The 23,633-nt window shown below is 48.3% G+C and overlaps 1 protein-coding gene across 2 annotated transcripts in view; it reads left to right on the top strand.

The window, feature by feature from the left end:
• Positions 1-23,633, top strand: part of SLC24A3 (solute carrier family 24 member 3) — a 641,322-nt gene that overhangs the window by 574,758 nt on the left and 42,931 nt on the right. For both annotated transcript variants that reach the window (XM_066387038.1, XM_066387037.1), the window contains 3 exons: positions 3,375-3,449; positions 12,420-12,445; positions 20,464-20,517. In XM_066387038.1, coding sequence (XP_066243135.1) covers positions 3,375-3,449; positions 12,420-12,445; positions 20,464-20,517 — 155 coding nt within the window. The remainder of the gene's footprint in view (positions 1-3,374; positions 3,450-12,419; positions 12,446-20,463; positions 20,518-23,633) is intronic.

Genomic DNA, 23,633 nt, shown 5'->3' with positions numbered 1-23,633 from the left:
TTAAAAATTATATATGCACAGAGCTTAAAGAAGCAATTAGCTCTAGAAGGCTTATTATGAAACACAGCCATCTTCTAGTCCCACCAGCACAGTTTCCCCCTCTTCCAAGGCAACTGCTTTTCACTAGTTTAGTAATTCTCAGTACCTAGTCAGTATCTCTAGATAACATGCTTAGATGGCAGTTTGCTTGAATTTTTTAGTTTTAAACATTCTCCAATGATCTCACAGTATGGAAAAGAAGAGTTTAAGTTGATTTAAGCCCCACCTGCCCCTGCTGCCCAATCCCCCATTCTCCCCAGCTAGTTATATCATAAATCTGGTTAGATCGTAATCTATGCTCATGCTAGTATAATGTGTCTTTGTGACCACTGTTTATAGCTGAGTGATTAATACATAATAAGCCCTCTTCCTTTCCATCACAACTTTGTGTTTTGCCTGTGGTTTACAATTGCCTTTTTGCTGTTCATTCTTCTGCTTAGTTTTCTAAGTTCTGGTCCCATAGCACTCTAGTCTCCTTTCCATGGGGTCAGAATGATCAGATAGTCTATTAATTTTGTGCTTTTGGAATCATTACTTCTGAATCCTCTGATCTCTAATCTGGCTAGGTTATTCCCTAAAACTGATGCGAAAGTTTAATTTTGGAATCTGCTTTTACTATCTTTTTAGGATCTTCCTTCACTCTCCTGGAAATTTTCCTCACTTATTGTTATTATAGGTTCTTAATATCTGGAGCAACGGTTTATTATAACACACTTTTATGTAACAAGTGGCTTTCTGAGAAGGGGTACATGGGAAGTAAGTTTTTTGAGACAAATTTTTCTTTTTAATCTCTCACTCTCCATGAATAATTGGTTGGACATAAGTTCCAGGTATCTTCAAAATTGTCTTGTAGCTTCCAGTGCTTTTGTACAGAAATAAAATACTCTCTTTTTGACCCTTTGTATAAATCTTGTTTCTCTCTCTCTCTCTCTCTCTCTCTCTCTCTCTCTCTCTCTCTCTCTCATAGTTTCTAGGACCTTTTTCTGTCCCTGTGTCCTGAAAATTAACAATGATGTGCCTGGTGAACAACTTGTTTTGTCTTTTGAGATTAACACTCAGAAGCCCTCTTCCTCACAAAATGCATGTCCTTAACTTATGGAAATGTTTCTTGAATTATTTATTTGATTACTTCATCTCCTTTGGTTTCTGAAACTTTTGTTCTTCAAATGCCAGGTATCCTTTTTTCTGTTAGGGTGTTGGGTAGGCAAGTCACTAGTCCACTTGAAGTGACAGAGGACGTCTGGGGATTACATTCTTGAGCAGTCCTCAGTTACCCTGTTTGTAGACTCACCTTTATCCCTACTATTACAGCTGCACCCACTGCCAGCAGAATGACCAGCTATTCTTCTGATTTTCAGCTTCCAAAATTTTGTTGCTCTGATCAGCAATTCCATTCTTTTCTTTTCTTTTTTTTTTTTTGTTGAAGATTTATATCTTTTTTTTAAATCTCTTTATTATCTTGTTATGGCATAACGATAAAGAACAAAGGGAAACAGTATGTGTTCAATATGCCATCTTTAACTAAAAACCCAAGTGATTTTTTTTAATTAAGAATTTATATTTGCTACATGTTTTAAGTCCATTTGCCTGATTATAATAAATTGAAATAATATTCATAACCTTTTTTGACCTGCTGGAAAATGAACAATCTAGTCCAATTTAATCTATTCTGTAGCTGGTGGATGATAGCCAGAGGTTCCAAGAGTTGACAGTACAATGAGAGAATGAAAACAGGGTCAGAGAAATGCTTTCTATTTGTTCTAAAGTAATTCTGGTAGCACTAGCTCTCTTCAGGACGACTCCATCATCTGTAATGTAGAGCTGCAAATACAAAACCTAATAAGGTAAAATTAGCAACAGGAAATTCCTAAGTGTCCATATAACAAGTGGAAGATTGTGTAAATGGAAAGAGAGACTGGACTCATTATTCATTTATGGTTCTATTTAAGTCATATCTTTCATGTTATTTGAATCCATAAAGCCTTCTCTGGTTTGACTTTGCCTGATCTTTTCTTTATAGACTGACACAGCAGTCAAGGAGACAAAAGGCACCAAAGGCTGCCTTGTCCCCGAATCCCTTTTTCCTATTGTCTTTGGTGCAGCATGTGCCTGTCATTGGTCCAGCTGAGTGTCGGCATATGCTTTGTCCTTTTTCACTTCACCAGGCCAAGCACAAAGGCAGCCAGACATGTCCTATGGCCGTGAGCAGTTGACACTTTTCTAGGGAGTCAGCAGACAGTTGTGAGTGACCCCCCAGTAAGCACCTCCGACGTGGCATCATGGACTCTCCCCAGTTTCTCTGTGAGGGTCTGCCAACATGGACCTACTCCACAAAGCAAAAAAGTATACTAGGTATTCCTCAAAAAGAGACTTTGAAGGGCATAACAAGGAGAAATAACCCTTCTTCCAGAATAAAGGTCAGACCCTGGCATCTGTGGCTCCTCCCCTCCCCCTCCTCTCCTCTGCTCAATGGCTAGCCCTGGCCCCTTTGCCCTCCTTGACACACCCAGGGGCCTCCTTCCCCTGCATGAAGTCTGGACACAGCTTCCCAGACTGCTTCAGTCTCCAGCGATGCGCCTATGGGCGTAGGCTGAGCAGACCATCATATCTTTAAAGGGACATCTCCCAACTGCCAAAGAACAACATTTTCTCCTGATCAGTAGGCAAACTGATCTTTAAAAATTCTGACTAAACCAGGGGTCAGGTGCCAGCTAGGCCAGGTGTATATTAGAGGTGAGAAGAAGGCCAGGAGGAGAGTGCCAATCAAGCTTGCCCATGCATGCCCCTTCTGAAGGGCAGCCCTGGGTCTCCATTGCACATAGGAGCATGGGCTGTGGCGGATGCCGGAGTGTTGACAAGGACACAGGATAAGACCTCTCATCCTATCCTCTTATGGGGGTTAGGGGTGCTAAGGTGGGACCCTTCTGACTTTGCACCAAAGGCCCCCTCAGTCTTCCTGAACCTTCTGGCCACCCTGCAGCCTGGGACATGCCCACTCAACCTTCCCCCTGTCCCCTCCAGGGTCAGGCCGGAGTCATGTTGGATGGCACTCCCAGCTCCCCTAACTGCCTCCTCATTTCCTCTCATGGGCTTCTCCCCCTAATAAAATAGTTACAGGTTTAATCCCATCTTGGCATTTCAGAAGGTCCGTGCTAATAGGCCTAAGGCCCTTTAATAAAATCCTGCTGCCTGGTAGGCTGGCTGAGGCAGGACAGGAGACAGAGCTACGAGGCTGTGCTTTGGGTCTTTCTGGGTGGAGCCACCAGGAGCTCCATGTCCTCCCTTGCACAGCTGGACATCCTGCTTCTTACTGTCCATCTCCCCTTCTCTTTCAGGTCGTGGCACTCTCCTCCTGGTGCCTGCTGAGGGATTCGATCTACTACACTCTGTCTGTGGTCGCGCTCATCGTGGTAAGTGTGTGAGGGACGCTCACGCGAACTCCCTCCCGACATCCTTCCTGCTGCTCGGGGCTGTGTGCGCACGCGCGGGGCTCCTCTGCATGGAGCAGGTGCAGGGTGTCCGGTGACAAATGAGTGAACGGTGTCTCTGCGTGGAGGTGGTCTTCCTTCCTTCCAGCTGCTTGGTCGCCCAGCACCCCCGCCTGATAGTGAGGTGCTCAGGGGTGACGACTGTGGTTATGTGGTTCCATGAGAGCCCCTGCTGTTTGCCTGTGACCCCCTGACCATCCTGCTCACTGTCCTCATGGGCTCCTGTGTAACTCCCTTCACCCTCAGCGTCCCTGGACTTGGACCTTACTTCTCCCTTTTGCTCTGTCCTCTCTCCCAGGACAGCCCCGTCCTTCCCACAGCACCCGCTGCCACCACCGCCTTTGTGCAGACGCCCCACACTGTTCTCTTAGCAGCGGTGATGCCCTGAGGCCCAGCTGCCCGTCAGCAGCTCGCTACTGGACACCCTCACATCCCAATCTCCGTGTGTCTCTAAACTTAGGCCGAGTCCCAAGACTCGCCTTCTTTCTCTATTTCAGTCCCATATCCATCCTGCCGCCCAGTCTAGGATGATTAGCTGACCTTTCCCCCAACTGGCCTTATATCCATTTGGCCTAATTGTCCCATGGGTCCTCCTCTCACAGAGATCTCCCTGGCGTGCCCCTCCTTAGCCCATTTTAGTCGCGGCTTTTCGCATCTCCAGCCTGGCTGGTGCAGCTCCTCCCAGGTCAATGTTGCGGTGAGTAGTGTCACTACTACCGGACTCCCTTGCCTGCCCCCACAGTCCACCCTCAGAGCCGTCCAAGTGGTGTCTTTACAAAGAACACCTGCGAGTGCCAGCCTCTTGTTTAAATGGTCAGTGGCTCTATGTCACCTGTTGGGACACACCAAAGGCCTCAGCTTGGCAACTGAGCTGTCCAGGAGAAGGGTGGTGAATCAGGAAGAAGTGAAATGGGAGCTGGGAGATACTACTTCTAATTCTGTGCAACGCCCCGCCCCCACCACCACCACCACCTCTAGTGACCGTGGAGAAATCAATCTCTCCAGGTCTCAGTTTTCCTACCCACAGCTCACAGAGAAGATCTCGGGTTAGAGCCACGGTCCCCTCATTCCAGGGCCACTGAGAATTGGGAGAGTGAGACTGAGGAGCAGAGGGTTTGGAGACACCGTGTTGGACCTAAAGATGCTGCTCAGCTCCTTGTTAGTAGATTTGAAGACACACTTGACTCTGTGTTTTTGCTCTCAATCGTTACCTGGGGAAAAGTTATGATCAGCCCGAATCTAGAAGACTCTTCTGTTCACTGAGCGAGACCTGTCAAACACTCTGGTGGCGAGCATTGTCCTGAGAAGTGCACACCGGGCTGAAAGCCTGCGCTGTGTTCTTCTGCATTTAGGGTGTTTTAGGATCATTTCTGAATGTCACTTTTCAAAGAGACATGGTCAGGGAGTGATGTAATGCATGCAGCTGTCTACTTTTGCTGAATTCCAGAAAGAGAGGGCCACTCACAGAAAGACAAGGCAATGAGACAGACAGCCCAGGCCAGCATGGCCCGCAGCACGGATGTGGCATTGTCCACCCCCCGGGAGCATATCTGCCAGAGTCAGCTTCTTTCTCCGTTTTCAGAATAGACACCTCCTGGTCTACGTGTGAAATAACTTGTCTTCTGTCAAATTCATCTGGACTTGCTGCTAATGATGTGTGAGGCAGTAAAGTGGTTTGCATCATGCCCAAGCAGGTCTCCGGGCAAAGCCATCCTCGCGCCCACCTGCACAGGCAGATGTCAGAGCTCAGTGGACAGGACGTGGCTCTGCAAGTCCCTCAGATGCAGCAGTTGCAAGAGCAAGCGAGTCCGTGCTTACCTGTGGGTGGACAGCATTTAAGACCAGGTGGCAAGGCTAGAGTTTTGTGATTTTGACAAAAATTACATTTCTCCACTGTTGAGAAATAATGGAAAAGGTCAAGTTGGGGTCCTCGGGGCTTGGGCTTGGTTCTTGTTACTTCAACTGGTGTTCCTCCAACGTCAGTGTGTACTGGGAATGCCCAGCATGCTTACTTAAAATGCACAGCCAAAGAATTTCATTCAGTGGGTGCTGGGACAGGACCTGGGAGTTGGCACTGTACCCGGGACCCTCTCCCACCCCCGCCAGGGGACGCCGATGCCAGAAGCATCACACCGCGCTCTGAGAAACTGAACTTCCAATCCCGTCAGACACCATGTCCTCCAGATATCCCTCCATCGCCTGGCAATGATCATTTCTGGAGTGGGTTTTGAGGTTCTCAAAAAGCGAGGCATAGTGGCAGCTTAGTCGTCTGAAGTTCTGACTGCGGTTCATTCTCAGGGTCACTTTCACAGGAAACCTAAAACCAGCATGAGGAGTGAAACAGTCTTACACCCAGAAGACTGGGCACTCAGTGGCACTTGGCAGTGGGGGTTTCTCGGTGTCCCCACATCAGTGCCCCAGTGCTGGGCAGCTGCTCACACGTGCTGTACCTTTTTTGTCTCCACGTCCCACGGTCCCCCGATGTCAGGGTAACAAAGCACTTCCTTCAGGCCTTCCTCATATAACAAACACTAAGCTTCTCCGCAGGACCCTGCCATGGGCATTGAAGATTCCTGGATCTAAAAGCCTTTCCTTCTGTCCACAAAAAGTTACCAACCATCTGAAAAGTTTAATTTTTGTTAGGGGTTTTGTACCCCCTTCCCCTTGTCATGCTTCTGAAGTGTTCAGGGACCGCACTGCTGGCCCTGAGGTGACACAGTGAGGAGCTCACCCACCCAGAGGGCAAGTCCGGACCAGAGAGACCAGATGCCACTCCCGCATGCGTCCCTGGGAGCGTCCTTCATCCCCAGCAGAGGAGCCCTGAGGACAAGACCCTGGCGTGATGATCCAAAACGCAGGAAAGAACTACTCTCCAGGGTGCTGGACTTCTCCACCGGCCAGGGGCGTGCTCACAGAGTCGTCGGCACCAGAATTCTGGAGCAGCAGATGTGGAAGTTGATGCAGACGGACCTGCCGAGAAGGAAGACGGTTCGAGTGAGACAAGCACGTCCATTCTGTAAAAGAGCTTCACAGTTCACCTAGAGACCAGGAGCTCAGCTCACGTCCGTGACTGGGCTTCACCCAGAGCTTGCGCGGTGCTCTCTTCTAGTGCATTTGCTGTCGTTTTTCACGGAGAAAGCAGGAGAAATTAGAGCACATTATTGTCTTGAAGCAGTTATAACCTCTCGAATGTACAATGTGTGTTCTCAGAGCCTGCCCCCACCCCCCAGCAAGCGTCCCCTTCAGCCCTGGTGACATTCTCTGCAGTGAAGCCTCAGCGGATGTGACCAGGAGGGTGACTCCATGACTTTGGCCTCTCGTTAGAAGAGGAGAGGTGTCACCTTTTTAGACCTGGGAGCATTCTGGGCTCTTTGGAGCACCTCCTGATAAAAAGTCTCCAAACCTTAAACCCCCTTCTGCTCCTCTCCTCTTCCCCCACCCATAACCTGCTCCAGTGACCCCCACCACAGCGCTCCGCCTCCCAGTCCTAGCCTTGCTCCAAATTCCAGCAGGCCCCACAGTCTCTTTTATTGAAATGTTACTGTAATTTACATAATTATGTAATTTACATAAATGCAAATGATTCATTACATCCTCAGTCTAACAGCTGCCCTAAAAGGAATATTTTATTTTTATCCTTCATCTCTGCTTTGAGACTAGAGATGTGAGCCTTCACAGAGGAGAAACCTCTCTTAGAGTGGAGAGGCCTCAGACAGGTTCAGAATGACTTAGGGCTCACAGATCCAGATTCTGGAGTGTGCCGTGTACCTGGAAGGGGCCAGGTGAGCCGCTGGCCCCAGCCAGGAGGCCCTCAGGGCACCCTGGGCATCGGCACTGCATAGAGGCTCATGTGAGTGACACTGCTCTCTCTCTCTCTCTCTCTCTCTCTCTCGATGGCTCACTGCAGTCTCCCCTTAGAAGGGATCCTATTGGGACAAAGAGACGACTCAGTGACTCAGCTGCCAGCGATGGCCTAGGCAGCACTGTCCAGGGCGGTGGCCACTAGGCACCGTGGTTAGTGAGCTCTCAGAATGCAGCTAGTCCACAGGACTAAAATTTTGATTTAATTAATTTAGATGTATGTTGCCACATGTGGCTAGTGCCTGCCATATTGGGTAGCACAGTTCAGAGAGCAAATTCTTCCAGAGGAAATGGACCACTCTCTCACAGCATCTGTGACTTTTAACAAGCACTCTCGACACCAGACACGAGACCGAGCGCTGTGTTGGGTCTGTCAGTGGTTTTCCGGTGCATTGCTCATGACTACCCAAGCTGACCATATAAGTTTCCCATCTGCAGGTGGCAAAACTGAGGCTCCAGAAATTCAAGGATTTGCCAAAGGTCAGGTTTACCAGAGCAGGTGTCTAGGATAATATATCTGCACCTCCCCGGCAAAGAATTTGGGTTGTCCTTCCAACTAAAACCTGCCTCTTTCTGTCCTCTAAAATAAATTATCCCGGCTCTACCTCATCTACTCACAATCCGCTATCAGAGAGAGAGGTCTGCTGCACTTACCTTTATGTCTTTAGACTGAAGGAAATAGCTTCCACTGCCCCCTCTCTTTAAGTTCTGTCATTAAGACACCTAATATTAAATGATCCAGAAATCTTCATAAGTTGCCTTTTCCTTGGGAGAAAAGGCGTCTTGGAGTCATGTTGATGACTGTCCTCGGCCCCTCCCCCCGCTGGCCTCCCCTGACCTGCCCCCCTGGCTCTCACCTCCCTGCAGCGCCCCCCCACCCCCCACCCCCATCATGGCTGCCTTCGGGGATCCCTGATGCCACATCCTGTCTCACCTTCAAGGGTCACCCTCAATGGTGCATGGCAGTAGCTTCCCAGTGGGTTATCTGATTCCTCCTCAGAAGGAATTGCCCTCACCTGAGCTGTTTGCACCCTGGCCCCAAAGCCGAGGAAGTCAGGACTCCATTTGGGCACATCCGAGGGAGTCTCCACACGGGGGGCTGGGGGGAGTCTGCGGAGGGAGGGGGCAGTTTTCTTTCCCAGCAAGGGAGGAGAGGTTTTCAAGGTTTCAGTGGCGTGAAAGAAAACGATTACTGCCACCGCTTAAAATTCTAACAGTGCCAGTGATTATAATACAAACTAGAAAATCTTAGCTTCAGCAGTGAGAGGACCCTGCTGCATGGTTACAGCTTACAGTATGCTAAGCCAGGGAGAGACACGCAGGGCAGAGACGGCCACCTGCTGCCCTGCACAGAGCCCTGCCCACCTCTCCACGGCCGCACACGCACCTGGGTGAATCCTGACCCGTCCCTTCCCCTCTGGTCCATCGTGAATGCGCCACCCCCTTAGCAGTTCCCCGGGATGTTCTGACATCCACGGATCCACCTGTGTGATGTCAGCCCGTCTCCCTAGGAAGGGTTCAAGAGCAGACACCAGGACTGAAAAGCTGGTTTCCATGGTACCCAATCATTTCTCTGAAGCCTGGAGGAAAATAGTGTTTCTCAAATTCACTCCGGTGTGTTCCCATTTAGTTTATCTGTGGAACACGTGTGAAGCTCTGGGAGAAGCTAAAAGCAGCTTTGGGTGAACCACGGGTGGGTCAGAGAGGAGTTCCTTCACCAGCCATGTGCCCCAGGCTGGGGCCCCAGATTGGTCACCACCACCCGATGTGGTCACAGGGGGCGGCCCAGTGCCTGGCCTCAGACGCAACCAGTAGAGGACACACAGCCGCTTTCTTGAGGCCTGTTTTCAAACATCCATCTGGGAAAAGGTGGTTCGGTCCTGGAGGGCAGCCGGCAGGTATCACAACTTCAGCACATCCTGGGGATTGAGTGTCGGCGTGAGATTAGGGACCCACCTCTCCCCAGCTCAGAACACCAGGCAGGAGCTGCCTCCAAAACATCTCCTGGCCCGGTGACAGCAGTGGGTTAGCTGAAGGCTCCTTCAGGAAGCTGTCTGTCTTGAGGTGTTCGCCCTCCTTCCAGGAGATTTAATGAACTGACTTCATTTCAACCTTGCTGCCTTGGCGGAGAGACAAGTCTGAGAACTGTGACGTGAGCGCCATCTAGTGGTCACAGGATGGAACAGGGGTGCGGTTTCTTGTTTCCCACAGGACATAGAAATGATTTCAGGTCGTCTCTGACCCTGGTAATGCCACTGTCCTAAGGGATGGAGGAAGTTCTTTTCTTTTTTAACTCACGAGCATGAAGATACAAAGTGGTATGCAACACTTGTCTTAAAATAATTAAGTAAAATAAAACCTATAAGAAATAACAATTCCACTCCCTCTAACCATCAAGTGCGAGTCTCCTGTCCTTACCATTTTAAGAGTTTTCAGACAGGCTGATTCCAACACTTCCGAAGGATGAATCCCCCTGGAGGAACATGCTGAGAACAGTGCCGGTTCCTCACCTGCAGTCCTCCTGAACGAGTGACGGTCATCCGGTCAGCCTCCTCCTGGTAACACCACCAGATGCTCAGAGGCAGCTCCTAACTCCTCGCCACCTCCTCTCTCACCAGGAACAAGCCAATTTCCAGTTAGATTTTCGAAAAGGCCTGATTTCTAGTCCCTCTTATCTATATTGTATTGTTCTGTGTTGAGTTCTCTCGTTTTTTTCACTGAGACCTCTTAGAATAATGTGATACAATCCAGACTACGTTTGCTTGTTAGTCACAGGGCAGCTGAGGAAGGCCTCCCAGCTGAGTGGTCAGGGGTGAGGCATTTCTGTGTTTCTTATTTGGAGGTTTCCAAATTGTACCATTTGTTACTGCTCTAGTGAGATCACCTGCATTTCTCTTTCTCTGCCCTCCTCCTGAACTATATCCCCCCCCCCACTCCACCCCACCCCACCCCAGCCGTGAGCATCACCTGGACTTCAGGCCCATGATGCTCCATCTTTAATTGTGTATCTTGTTCTGTGTTGTCCAGATTTGCCCCATTATTTCTCTGATTTACTGTGCTCCCTGTAAATTCTGTTCTCCTTTGTACGATTAATCCCATTCTGATTTTTTTTTCATTGATAAGATCACTGAAATAATAGCTAGAGGTATATTGATCTGCGCCCCCGCGTGTCAGTCAGACCACACACAACAAGGGCTTTCTAACAGCTTCTGTCATGTGACAGAGCCCCGCCTGCCTGCCCTGGTAGATGAGAATTAAATTGCTCCTCTAATAAACTCTTCCCCGCTATCCCATGCTCTCCTAAGTGGCTATGATGTGATTGTTCCAGCCCACTGCCCAGGACTGACATTAAATTAAGTTCAATTAATAGAAAACATTTCCCAACTTAAACTATTTGTTCTGTTCCGTGATTTCTTGACAATTTTTTTTAAAGCTCGTGATTATACAAGAGCAGCTGTGAACGCCTTCCGGGGCGTGGATCCCAGACCGTCCAGCCCGAGTGGCGTGATGGCTTCCCTCGTGTCCTTGATCCCCCTCCCGTTCTAGTTAGACAGTTTCATCCTCATGTCAATCTGCTGACTCTGATAACAATGACAAGAGTCGCCAACCTGATGAAGCCACCATCTTTTTTGTTGTCTTTGAGAAGGAGCGAGTGAAGAGTGTGCCCCTTCCTGATTCCTCTCTGCACCTGCAAGATCATCGTGGGGGGCCCTTCCCTGCCCCTCTGGCCTGTACCCCGCATATCTTTGTCTTTTCTCTGAGTCCCTCACAACGGATGGTGATTATAACCGTTGGGGACTGAAGCCGTGAACACATCGTTAGCTGAGTTTATCACCTCCTCGCAGTAATGACACTTTACACCCAGACTGCCCTGCAAGTTTCTACGTTAGAGTTCCCAATACGCCACTGCCCTTGAACAAAAAGCCCCTCAGACATGATCATACTCAAAGCAGTCATACCAGTGAGGGCAGAAAGAAAGAAAAAGTGGTGACCAGCCCTTGGCTCCTGCTGGAATAAAATATAGGTGCACCCAGTTAGTTACAGTAATGTGCTGTTGGGCAAAGAACACTACCTCAAGGGCCAGATCTGAGTTCTACAACTAACTGCAGCAAATTGAGCAACCCCAAGAAAATTTTTCATGTCCCCTGTGATGCAATTTTTCTGTATAGGTCAAAGGACTTGAGTTAGACCAGTTTATTTTATTTTATTATTTTATTTTGATCCAAAAATGAGGAACAGTTTTAGATAATACATGACTAAGACTTCAATAAATTCAATCCTGTTGTATATTCTCTTCGGGTCCTAACTGATCAGTACGTCTCCATTGGGTACTTATGCGTCTTCTGCTGCTCAACCCTTGCTAAGCTCCTCCTTTAACAAAAGGGCAGGCCTGTGGCCCGAGCCTGGGCAGCCAGGGTTTTCAGTCACTGTTGCTATTGCTTTTCATTCTCACCCTCCACATCTGGTGGCAACTGGTGCTGCTTCTCCACTTCTGGTTATGATGTCAAGTCTCCTTTGAAAATAAATTCTGTTAAGGAAACAAAATATAGGTCGACCAAAAGAAAAATGTTGAGTACAAAGAGGTCAAGATGCTTGTATAAAAGCCAGAAGGGGCTATCCAGTGCCCAGAGACATGCCTACATCTCACAGGTGACCCGTGGTAGCTACCGGGTGGAAGCACCCGCCAAGCTCCCACAGACTTACCAGACCTAAACGTCTGCAATTCGTCTTGCTCTCCGTAGGAGGCTGGTCCTGCTTCCCTCTCAACCCACCGCTGACAGTAATTGCAGGAAGAGTGGGATGACCTAATGCTTCCCCTCCTCACATCATGCCCACCTCAGTCTGCCAACAACACCTGCTTCCACTCACACCAGCCACAGACTAAAGCAGCAGAGAGGCAGCGTACCCACAGGGCTCTGTGGCCCAGGCCAGCCCAGCCCCGGTTCTCACCGCGCTACCAACAAGGACAGACACTGTAAAGCGTATGTGTCTGTACGTGTCTAATCTATACTTTTTTATTTTTTTTTTCAGTTCATTTACGATGAACAGGTTTCCTGGTAAGTACTTCTGTTTCCCTTCCAATGTTCCTGGTTATACTGCAAAGCCAAATATATCAAAGACCGGAGTCAGGGGTTAAGAAAGAAAGGGATATGTCCTGGCAGTTTGGAACAATTAGCATTTCTTGGAATCCTCTGTCCACTTCAATAAAGAAATTAAATTAGCTGCACAGAACAGAGATCTTTTCCCATGGGCTAGGGTGGTGGGCTTCCATCTGGGAAACTAATGTCTAGATGTCTTCATCATCTAGTTTAGATCACGTGACTCAGTTATGCCTTTCTGCAGCCATTCGTTAGACCATGGTTAAGGTTTGACTAATCTTTTCAAATTGTATCCAGACCTTGTGATGTATTTATTACACATACCATGTATACCTCAAGAACCAGAAATGGAGGCACTTCAGTGACCTTCAACCCATTCAAGCTCTTCCTGACATTCCAGAAGGTCTTAGAGCTCAGAAAGTCATTGATTTTTTTTTATAATTTTTTTAAGTTGCTAAAATTAGCCTGACCAGGTGGTGGCGCAGTGGATAAAGCATCGACCTGAGACTCTGAGGACCCAGGTTCAAAACCTTGAAGTCACTGGCTTGAGCTTGGGACCTTAAACATGATCCCATGGTCGCTGTCTTGAGTCCAAAGGTCACTGGCTTGAAGCCCAAGATCACTGGCTTGAGTAAGGGGTCCCTGTCTCAGCCAGAACCCCCCAGTCAAGGCACATATGCAAAGCAATCAGTGAACAACTAAGGTGCCACAACTATGAGTTGATGCTACTCATCTCTCTCCCTACCTGTCTCTCTCTCTGTGTGTGTCTCTATTTCTCCCTCTCTCTCTCTAAAAAAAAAAAAAAATCTAAATTAAATATATAGGAACATTTGTATTTGGGCCAACTTTCCCAATCTCCATTTTGAGATGGGTTCTGAGCAAGTCAACTATATTTGAAATGGAAATAGAAGTTGGGTGTATTGTGCATTCTTGTTACATTTTTTTAAATATTTGCTCTGTAGGCATAGAGTAACGTGAAGTAACATCTTAGGAACAGATAGGTGTGGCACTGGATTACTTAAAGCTACGCATGAGCTAGAAAGTGAGGTACAGAGTTCACCAGTCTTCACTGTCAGCAAAATGAATGCCACCTTGTTAAAGTGACAACTCTGTGTCTCGGGATGTCTCTATGACTCTCGGAGTTCAGAGGTGGGCAGGGGGACTTATCTCACCGACGATAAATGTTAAATACCGTGCCAGGGTATTACAGTGCTCTGCCAGCTCAGCTCTCTTGTCTGTCAGGAAGGGTAAAGAGGAGACAACCAGGAAAACTTGCTTAAGACAGGTAACGTCTATATAGACCCATAAAAAATAAGAAGGCGGTCCTCTTATTTTATTGATTGATTTTAAAGGGAGAGAAACACCAATTTGTTGTTCCACTTGTTCATGCATTCATTGGTTGATTCTTCTATGTGCCCTGAATGGCGGGATAGAACCCTCAACCTTTACAGAGACAGAGAGTTAGAAAGAAGGATAGACAGGGACAGACAGACAGGAACGGAGAGATGAGAAGCATCAATCATCAGTTTTTCGTTGCGACACCTTAGTTGTTCATTGATTGCTTTCTCATATGTGCCTTGACCGTGGGCCTTCAGCAGACCGAGTAACCCTTGTTCCAGCCAGCGAGCTTGGGTCCAAGTTGGTGAGCTTTGCTCGAACCAGATGAGCCCGCATTCAAGCTGGCGACCTCGGGGTCTCGAACCTGGGTCCTCCGCATCCCAGTCCGGTGCTCTATCCACTGCACATCCACTGCACCACCACCTGATCAGGCAACCTCGGCCTCTTGAATGGATACACTAACCAACTGAGCTAACCCACCAGGACCAAGAAGGAGGTCCTCTTTAAATAACAGTGATCAACAGGCTGTACGGGATCAAGATACCCAGGAGCCCATCAAGTCAGAGGTCAGAAGTCAGAGAGAACCTTTTCGTGGGACCCACCTGGACGTTGTCACCAAATGGAGTGGTGACATTTCCCTAGCCCCAGGGGATTAAGTGCCACAGAAGAAACCGCGGATGCACTCTTGCTCCATCTGGTGGCATGGTTAGCGCAGCACCACTCTGCCTTAGCAAACATAGGCGCTTATATTTATATGTTGCTCCATGTAGCTGCTCTCATAAAAACAAACAAATTATGATCACAGTCGATCTCAGGAACCTTTCTGCTGTTTTTGTGTGAAAAACCTTACGAAAGGAGACCCGGGAGTGGTCTGCTGCCTATCAGTCATGGGGCACCTTGGGGCACTCTGTCCCACATCTCCCTGCCTTATTGCTGGAACCAGGGAGGTGAAAGCAGGTTCCTGATGAGCCTATTTCAGTCCCTGCCCTAAAAAAGCATCTTCCAAGGAAAGGACATTCTATTCCCTCTTCATTCCGAGCGCTGAACCCCCTGTGATATCCGGTGACCCCATCCTCAGGTAGAACTCTGAGCCTGTGCGGAAGGGTCCGAGTTCTGAAGTCATCAGGGCCTCAGCCTGAGCAGCAAGCCTGCGGTCAGTCAATCACGAGGCAGGGGGTGGAGGCCACGGAATAATGAGCTGCGGGTTCCCCAGCATGTTCTGTTCGGACAGGGGTGGGTTCGAGTGGCAGCTCAGGCACAGCACAGCTGCCAGAATGAACTGGGGGCTCCTGCGATTTTCAGATGCCGGCCTGTTACGTAATTGCTGTTGTTGTGCAGCCGGGCTGATGAAGAGCGTTTTTCACGTGAGTGAGCCTGAAAAATTCAAGTCTGTGCGGCTGGCCCACAACTGCTTTGGGATTTCAGCTCCTCGTTTGACCGTGAACTATATTGAACTTTAAAATGCTTTTCACTGTCCACATCTCATACATTTTTTATCCAGCCAACCATGAGCATTTATTTTGATAGAACGGTGTATCTAAGAGTTGATTACTCTCTTTAAAGCACAGTAATGTTTCAGTAATACTGTAAACAGTGAATTCCATCCCTTCCACAACTTTGCAGAATGTCTAGAGCAGTGGTTCTCAACCTTTCTAATGCCGTGACCCCGCAATACAGTTCCTCATGTTGTGGTGACCCCAAACCAAAAAATAATTTTGGTGGCTACTTCATAACTGTAATTTTGCTACAGTTATGATTCGGAATGTAAATACCTGATATGCATTATGTATTTTCCGATGGCTTTAGGCGACCCCGCCAGGGTCGCGACCCACAGGTTGAGAACCGCTGGTCTAGAGGCTTCAAGGAAGGTAACCAGTCTACTCCAAACCTTCAGAAGGAGACTAATTTCATTTGTGTTTAATATGAAACTACAGCACTCTTTAGGAGGAAGGGCCTCTCGTCAACTACAGACGCACAAGGTCAAGGTGCCTCTGTCATACACAGTTTATCTTCTACTGTTCATGAGGCGGCATTTGCAGTAAATGACTTTCAGCCAAGAAGTGGTTGTCAGAAGGCTTTTAGTAGCCGGTAATAAGAAAAACCACTACAGCACGGTAAAGAAATGCTGATTTATGTTTCTTACATAACAAGTGCCCCAGATGTCAGTGTGCAAGGGCTCTGCTTTTCTCCTGGTCTTTCCCTAATGGTCCCAACGTGGCTGCTGCCATTCCGGCCATTCAGTGTGGATTGAAGGCAAGAAGGAGGATGAAGGTGCTATGGCATTTAATTCAACACCTATCTACCTTGCATCTCTTTGGTCACAGTTAGGTCTGCCCTAACCACTAAGCAGCCAGGGAGTATAGAATTATAATTTTAGAGGAATTATTATTTATCCTGGGAGTGGCCCCGCCCTCCTTGAGATTGAGGGGTCCCTATTTGCTGCCTCAAAGTGGGGTTTGATTTGCAGGCAAAAGGCAGGGGAATGTCCACTGCATGCTCCTCAGTTATGTCCCTGCCGCAAAGACCTTGAACATAGAAAGCATCACCTGTTGGGAGGTATGTTCAGCCTGCAGAGCGAGGCCCAGGGACGTTGGTGACAACTCAGCTCAGCCCACGATGCTGCAGAAAGAGTCTGTTCGTGTCTCCAATACATCTGAATGTCTGAAAAGGAAACTAAAGAATCCAAGATGGTGCTTTCATTTCTTCGTTGAGGCTCAAGTTGTGCCTTTGGGAGAGAAAGGAGCCTGGAGACACACCCAGGAGACTAGCTGCCTGCGTCATGTGGAGACCAGCTGGTCTGGACCACAGTTAGGAACATGGGGCCATGCCCGTCAGGCAAGAACAGGGACTAGCCCTCTGACACGGGGATAAAACAGTCTTTGGCAGGAGGATGAGGGCCAGTTGGAGTGGTTCAAACAGAAGTTTGCGGGAGGGGAAGAAACAAGCCCAATCCTACTGCAGGACCAGGTCCTCAGAGGGCAGCGGGGGTGCTGTGGTCGGGAGGCGTGGGTGGGGACGAAGGGGTACAGCCGTGTGATTCTCAAGGTCTGCCTGCAGAGCCAGTCCAAGTCCACAACTGTTTTCTAAGCACCTCCCAGATGCCAGGCTCTGTCCCGGAACTAGACACAGAACTGAACTCAGCCCTGACCTTGGAGCTCTCTGGGCTGGAGGGGAGGCAGATGATGTACATGAAATGAAGGGGTCATTTGGAGACACGCACAGCACTTGAGGAGGGGAACTGGGGGAGGGACCCTGAAGAACATTGAGCCAGGGCTGACCATCAAACAGTCAGACCAAAGGCAGAGGGAAGAGGAGGCGCAGCAGCACAGAGACCGCAGTGAGCTGGCGTGCTTCCTGTGGAGGGGGCACTGGCCGAGCCCGGGGTCTGGGTGGCAACAAAGCAAACCTGGAGTGTCAGCAGAAGCAGGGAACCCCATGTCATGGGCAACCCTGAACCAGGACAGAAGAAAACCGTACTTGAATCTTGCAATGAAAGGGTTTGCTTTGAGTGAAAAGTCAAAAAGATCTAAAGGAATTGGAGAATATAAATATGCGTATTTAGAAAGTGCTGGACTTAATTTAACCGAGAAATATCTCATTGGTTTTGGTTCATTTTCTGGTGACCCCTCACTGCGTCTATTAAAATGTGTCTAAGCAATTACATGACACCCCTTCAGATAGTGGATATCCCTGCCTTCAAACTGAATGCTGTGAATAAAACCTCAGTTTTCCTAATTAAGTTGATGCCATATCTGTGTTGGTTTCGATAGGATAAGAACCATGTTCAGTTCTGCAACTGAAAACTGATGTTTGGAAGCAGTCTCACCCTGCAGAGATGAACTGAGGGGCAGGTGGGGGTGCCTGCTTGGTGCTGCGAACCAGCGCGTCTGGTAATCCAGGTCCTGAGTGGGAACAGGAATTAAGAAAATAGGTTTAGAGAAAAAGGATGGGCTTGGGAGGTCTCTTTGTAATGCAAGAGATAGCTTGCAGAAAGCAAAGCTCCGTTCCCCAACCTGCTTTGTTTATAGGGCAAAGAGAGGCCATTAGCAAATCAAAGAGATCATTAAAGCAAAGTCACATTTCCAAAGCATCCCAAGAATTCTCCCAAGTGCAGAAAACCCCCACCATACACATCTTAACTTCACAAGACAAAGAATAAAAGAAACTTACCTTCAGTGTTTCTGAGGGACATGGTGGGTAGGATGAGTATGAACAATCCAATACCACAGCTTAACATGAAGGTGTGAAAAAAAATAGCCTTTAGCAACTTCACAGAACAAGTGGGGGGGGGGGTTGGCGCACACCTCTGTCTCCCAAAAATCTAAACTACAAAGACCCTGTTGGCTTTCAGTCCCCAACAGCCTTGGGGGGGGGGGGGGACCAGCTGTCAGGGAGTTTGTTTTAAGTGTCTGAAAGTGAGAAACCAGATAGCTGAAGTAAGGATAAGGTGTGAGGAGTGGTGTCCAGTGACTGCTAGAAATAGGCATTAGACATCAATATGTCATGAATAAATGAGAACTATAATCTGGTCAGAGATTTAAAGAAAAAAACAAAGTCTTATGATAGAAAGTGAAGGAGGGGTAGCTAAGACTTTTTGGAGGAGGCAACATTGAAGCTCATATTTGTAGGATAAAAAGGACCAGGTAAGAAGTGAAGGGACAAACATTTAGGCAGAGGGAATGGGCATGGAAAGGCTCTATGGGACAAGAGGAAGCTTGAAATATGCAAAGGAATGGAGACCAGTGTGGTGAAGTAAGATTGGGCGGAAACTGATTTGGAGAGGAAAAGAATAGACCTAGGATTTGCACCTTTTATTTTTTTCCCAAAGACTTTGGGAAGCAATTGAAGAGTTTTAAGCAGAAGAATGATGTGATCCAGTAGTATCGAGGGAAGCGGTTGAGGGCTGACGTTAGGGTGGACTAGCGAGGCGGCAGGAGAGAGGGCAGATGCCGGCGGTTCAAGATGTTTGGGACTCAGAGTTCCGGTGGGCATGCGTGGGGGTAGAGGAGGGCTCCATGTTGATTTCAGATTGGGGCCATGACTGGGCAGGAATAGCACTGAGACGGCAAGCTGGGGGAGGGAGGCTGAAGCGGGGAAGTAGGAATTAAGAATCCTGTCTGACGTGCGTTTGGATAGGACAGGGAGAGGCCCTGCCCAGCCGGCCAGCCGTATGAACCCGCTCTGGGGTGGAGGTGCGGGTGGGGGTGTCACTGGTGTTGGCACAGCAGTAGAACAAGATGGCATCTCTGAGGGAGAACATGTCATCGGTAGAAAGAGAAGAGAGGTTCGTGTTCAGAGGCTGAACTGAGGGAACGGAGGAGAGAATGGGGACAGGGAAGGAGGTGGGGGGCTGGCAGAGGACCAGGAGTGGCTCCTGGAAGCCAGGAGAAGAGAGAGCTGTCTGCAGGCGGGCAGGAGGGCAGCCCTCGGCTGCTGCCGAGAGATTGAGCAGGGTGACAGAGAACTGTCCCTGCAGCTGTGTAGATGGAGGACACAGGTGCCCTTGGCAAGAGTTTCAGGGGATCGACAGATGTCAGAGTGGGACGAGAGAACTTGGCCAAGGGAATGAGAGGTGTTGGAATGGAGCACATGCAGCCCTTTGAGAAGGTTTGCTGAGAGAGAAGCTAATGAACGTAGCTGACGTTCAAGGGATTTGGGCACTCTGATTCCTCTCTCAGTGACATCACAAACACTTTTTATAATAAATACATACACATTTGTACAAGTGTTCTTAACCGATGCATGGTAGCCCATGGTGTGGACATACTTATCATAACATACATATATAACCATTTTGCTTTTTTCCAAAACTTCACTTTTATAACCACTGCAACAAAACCCTTGTATGTGTCTCCTTTTTAAATCTGACCACATATTTCCCTAAGATCCATTTCTAGACATAGAATTTGAAAAGAAATCATGGGAGGAAAGGCATAACCTACAATTTCTTCATAGACCATTCTCTAGTAACCTTTTCTAGAAGCCAAACTGACACCCTCAGTTGGTTAATAATTTAATTCTACAGCTAAAAGGGAACCTAGGAATCAAGTTCCCTTGTTTTTTGGTTGGAAGTTACTAAAATAAAAAAGAATTCAAATTATCCAAATTTCAAGGTACATTTCAGTGGGTTTTATAATACTTTTCCTTCTTTCTCTTGACTATGTTTCCAGTCATTCATTCTTATCTCCCCTATTGGCCTGTTCTCTGCCGGGTGTGTGTGTGTGTGTGTGTGTCTCTCTCTCTGTCTCTCTCTCTCTCTCTCTCTCTCTCTCCCCTCCCTCTCCCGCCTCTCCCTCCACTTATGTCTCGCTCCTGTATATTCAACAATGCCTCGGTTGTCCCTATCAATTCTTCTCATTTGCTCTTTGTAAATATATCTAAATGGTTTTAGTGAATTATTAAGCTTTGGACAAATGTATAAATATAGGCCTATATTCGGCAATATAATGGAAACCTTGCTGCATTCAAAGAACTCTTGGGTAAGCGATTAACAGGGGAAGAAGCATTTTCCTTTTAAGTACAAAAGAGAAAGATCACTGAGAGTCGTATGCAGCATAGGCGAGTTCAACTGCCATCCACATGAAATGCGTCCGCCTGTGGCGACTTTCTCTAACCAGCCTTTCTTGGTGTGTACACAGGTGGGAGTCTTTGGTCCTCGTGCTGATGTATTTTATCTACATTGTAATCATGAAGTAAGTAAAATACCTCCTTAGTGTCTTTTCCAAAACCCTTTCTTATATCTGACTTTATGTGATCATGTGGAAAGGGGAACAGAGAGGGCAGGTATCTAGCTGGCATTCCTTGCCCATTGTCACTGACCCATTTGGTTCCCTCGGCAACCTGCTAGGACCTTCTGCAGCTGTGATTAGTAGCAATAGCAAAGACACCCCCCCCCCCCCCAGCCCATATGTGATGACGGAATCAAAACTTCAGTATCATTTAAGAAATCTCTCAAGAGAAGGGCCTCTTCAAAACCTGGAAGCCTTGCTTTGGGCTGTTTTTCACTCTCTTTCATAACAAGAAAAGAGGTAAAACATAATTACTTATGCTCTTATTTGGAATCAAAGAAAGGCCCAGAGCTAATTAAGAGATGACTAAACCCATGGGTCAAATATCTGCGGACTTCCATTATTCGTATGGTCATCCAGTGCTGTGTAACAAATAACCCCACGCCTTAGCGGCTTAAAACCCCATGTTATCTCACACAGTTTCTGAGAGTTAGGCACAGGAGTTACCTGGAGGGCTCTCGCTCAGGGTTTTGCATGAGACTGCAGATAAGAGGTTGGCCGGAGTGGCCCTCCTCTACTCGACTGGTCTCCAAGGCAACCCGCATCCTGGTTGTGAGCTGATGCTCTCTGCTGGCTGCAGGCCTGGCTCCTCACCACATGGCCTCTCCTTACGGCAGCTCAAGTGTCTCCCACACAGGAGCTTCCAGAGAGAGCGGGGAGGACCCTACAAGCCTTTGATACCCTGGTCTCACAAGTCACACGCCAGCACTTCTGTCATATCCTGTTTATTAGAAGCAAGTCACTGTCCACACTCAAGGGTCCACTTTGCCCTCTGAAGGGAGGAGTGCCAAAGATTTGTGGATGCATTTTAAACTCACCACATCGTGTGTTCCTTTCCCCTCGGCTCCGGGCAGCTTACTGTTTGTGTCAAGATTTACCCTGCAGATGTTCCCCATGCTCGAGGGTAAAGTGTAAGCACTCCGGGGGTGAAACTGCTGGCTCATCTTTTGCAAGCACCATTGAGATGAGGGGCAGACGGTCCGTGCCGCAGCTCCTAGCCCCGTGGGAGCTGTTTCTTCCACTCTAAGTTAGCCCCTACTTTCCTCATACATGTGATCGCAGGAGTGACTGCCTTCTCAGGAGGCAAGGACGTAGAACACTTTCAGAAATTGCCAGTTTGGACATAGCAGGTAGCAGTCTGGAACGGATATGTCAGGTTTTCCTTGCTGTGAGGTCTGACAATAATTAACTCTGGCCACTGGTGGCTGAGAGCCCTGTTCTGAGAAATTAGTGTGGCCTTTAGCAAAGGTCCCCTAGGCAGTGACAGTAGGAGCTGGCTTGGCTGATGTGTGGTCTGCCACCAAGTCACTCAATGTGCCATCCACTCTTCACCCCAGGAGCTGTCCAGTGATCAGTGTGGACCCAACATCTTCATTTTGCTACTGGAAGGGGGCATTTCTAGAGGGTCCTGGTTTAGAGTGACCACGAGATAACTGACTCAGAAATCAGGTGCCACTAATCGCCTCTCATTTAAAAACCAATTGATGGGCTCCTGCAGAAACCAGAGTCGGCCCAAAGGCTCTCCAGCATTCCTAGAGTCCAAAGGAGAATCCTTTAAGGGTGGGGGCAGCCATCTTACTTCCTCTTTCTCTCAAGTAGCAAAGCTGTGAGGGAATTGGTGCCACGTGGGGAGGCCTCAGCCATGCTCACATGCTCCTTTGGGGCTTCCCATTTGATGGGTTCGCTTTTTGTTTTTTACTTTCTGAGGCTCCAAGTTTGAGTTCCCAAAGAGTCAAGTGTCCTTTTCTTCCTTTTCGAAAAAGTGTATTGGTCTGTTATTCCAAAGAATTGACCGAGTGTCTCCTATATGACCAGTGTTGACCTGGGGTTTTGAATCTCAATTTAGGTGAAAGCATGTCCCACACTGAATTCCCTAGGGCCTTCACAGTATAAGGAGGTCTTTAAAGCCAAAGCTGGTCTGCAGGGAAGTTTGCTAGTACCTCTCCTGTGAGCACTGCACCCCTCCACCAAACCGTCGTAGCCCAGGAGTTGCTGGCAGGGCATGTGGACATTAAGAGAATGCAGTGAGCACTTCTTTTCCTCTCCTCCGAACCATACCCAGAGTGAGAGCTGATGAGGCGTGTTTCTGCTGACACCGCAGCTGCACCAGCCTTCCAGCTGTTCGCACCAGCAGGATCCAAGTAAAACAGGAAACGGCAGCTACCGTGCTCACAGAATTTCCTACATAAATTCCGATCCTAAGTTCTAAATTGAAATCTCTGCTCTTTTGCCATCCCCCTTCGCAATCAGAGGCTTTAATCATTGGGTGTTACAAAATCCGATTTATAAAATTGCATGCTTCACAATAAAATAGCTTCAGGATGCAAGCACAAAATTTAGAACACTCAATTAAAAATATAAAGCAGAGACCCTGGCCGGTTGGCTCAGTGGTAGAGCATCGGCCTGGCGTGTAGAAGTCCCGGGTTCGATTCCCGGCCAGGGCACACAGGAGAAGCGCCCATTTGCTTCTCCACCCCTCCCCCTCTCCTTCCTCTCTGTCTCTCTCTTCCCCTCCCGCAGCTGAGGCTCCATTGGAGCAAAGATGGCCCGGGCGCTGGGGATGGCTCCTTGGCCTCTGCCCCAGGCGCTAGAGTGGCTCTGGTCGCAGCAGAGCGACGCCCCAGAGGGGCAGAGCATCGCCCCCTGGTGGGCAGAGCGTCACCCCCTGGTGGGCGTGCCGGGTGGATCCCAGTTGGGCGCATGCGGGAGTCTGTCTGACTGTCTCTCCCGGTTTCTAGCTTCAGAAAAATACAAAAAAAAAAAAAAAAAAAAGGCAGAGCAGCAACAGTTAAAAAACAGCATATATTAAAACCATCAGCTGCTTCTTGGGTTGGTGGTTTTAAAATGGCTTTAAACATTCTGTCAGAAGGTCAACACACAATTCAGTTTGGCCAGGAACCTCATGGGGGTATGAGGCACAAGTGGCCATGGCAAGGACTGACCTCTGTGCAGCTGGGTTACCTCCCTGGGATTTGGTTTCCAGGTGATGTGGTCTGATGGTTAAGGTCAAGTGCTTCACA

Source organism: Saccopteryx leptura, chromosome 5 (genome assembly GCF_036850995.1).
Source record: "Saccopteryx leptura isolate mSacLep1 chromosome 5, mSacLep1_pri_phased_curated, whole genome shotgun sequence".
NCBI classification, from domain to species: domain Eukaryota; kingdom Metazoa; phylum Chordata; class Mammalia; order Chiroptera; family Emballonuridae; genus Saccopteryx; species Saccopteryx leptura.
This window is presented reverse-complemented; position numbering and strand designations above follow the sequence as displayed.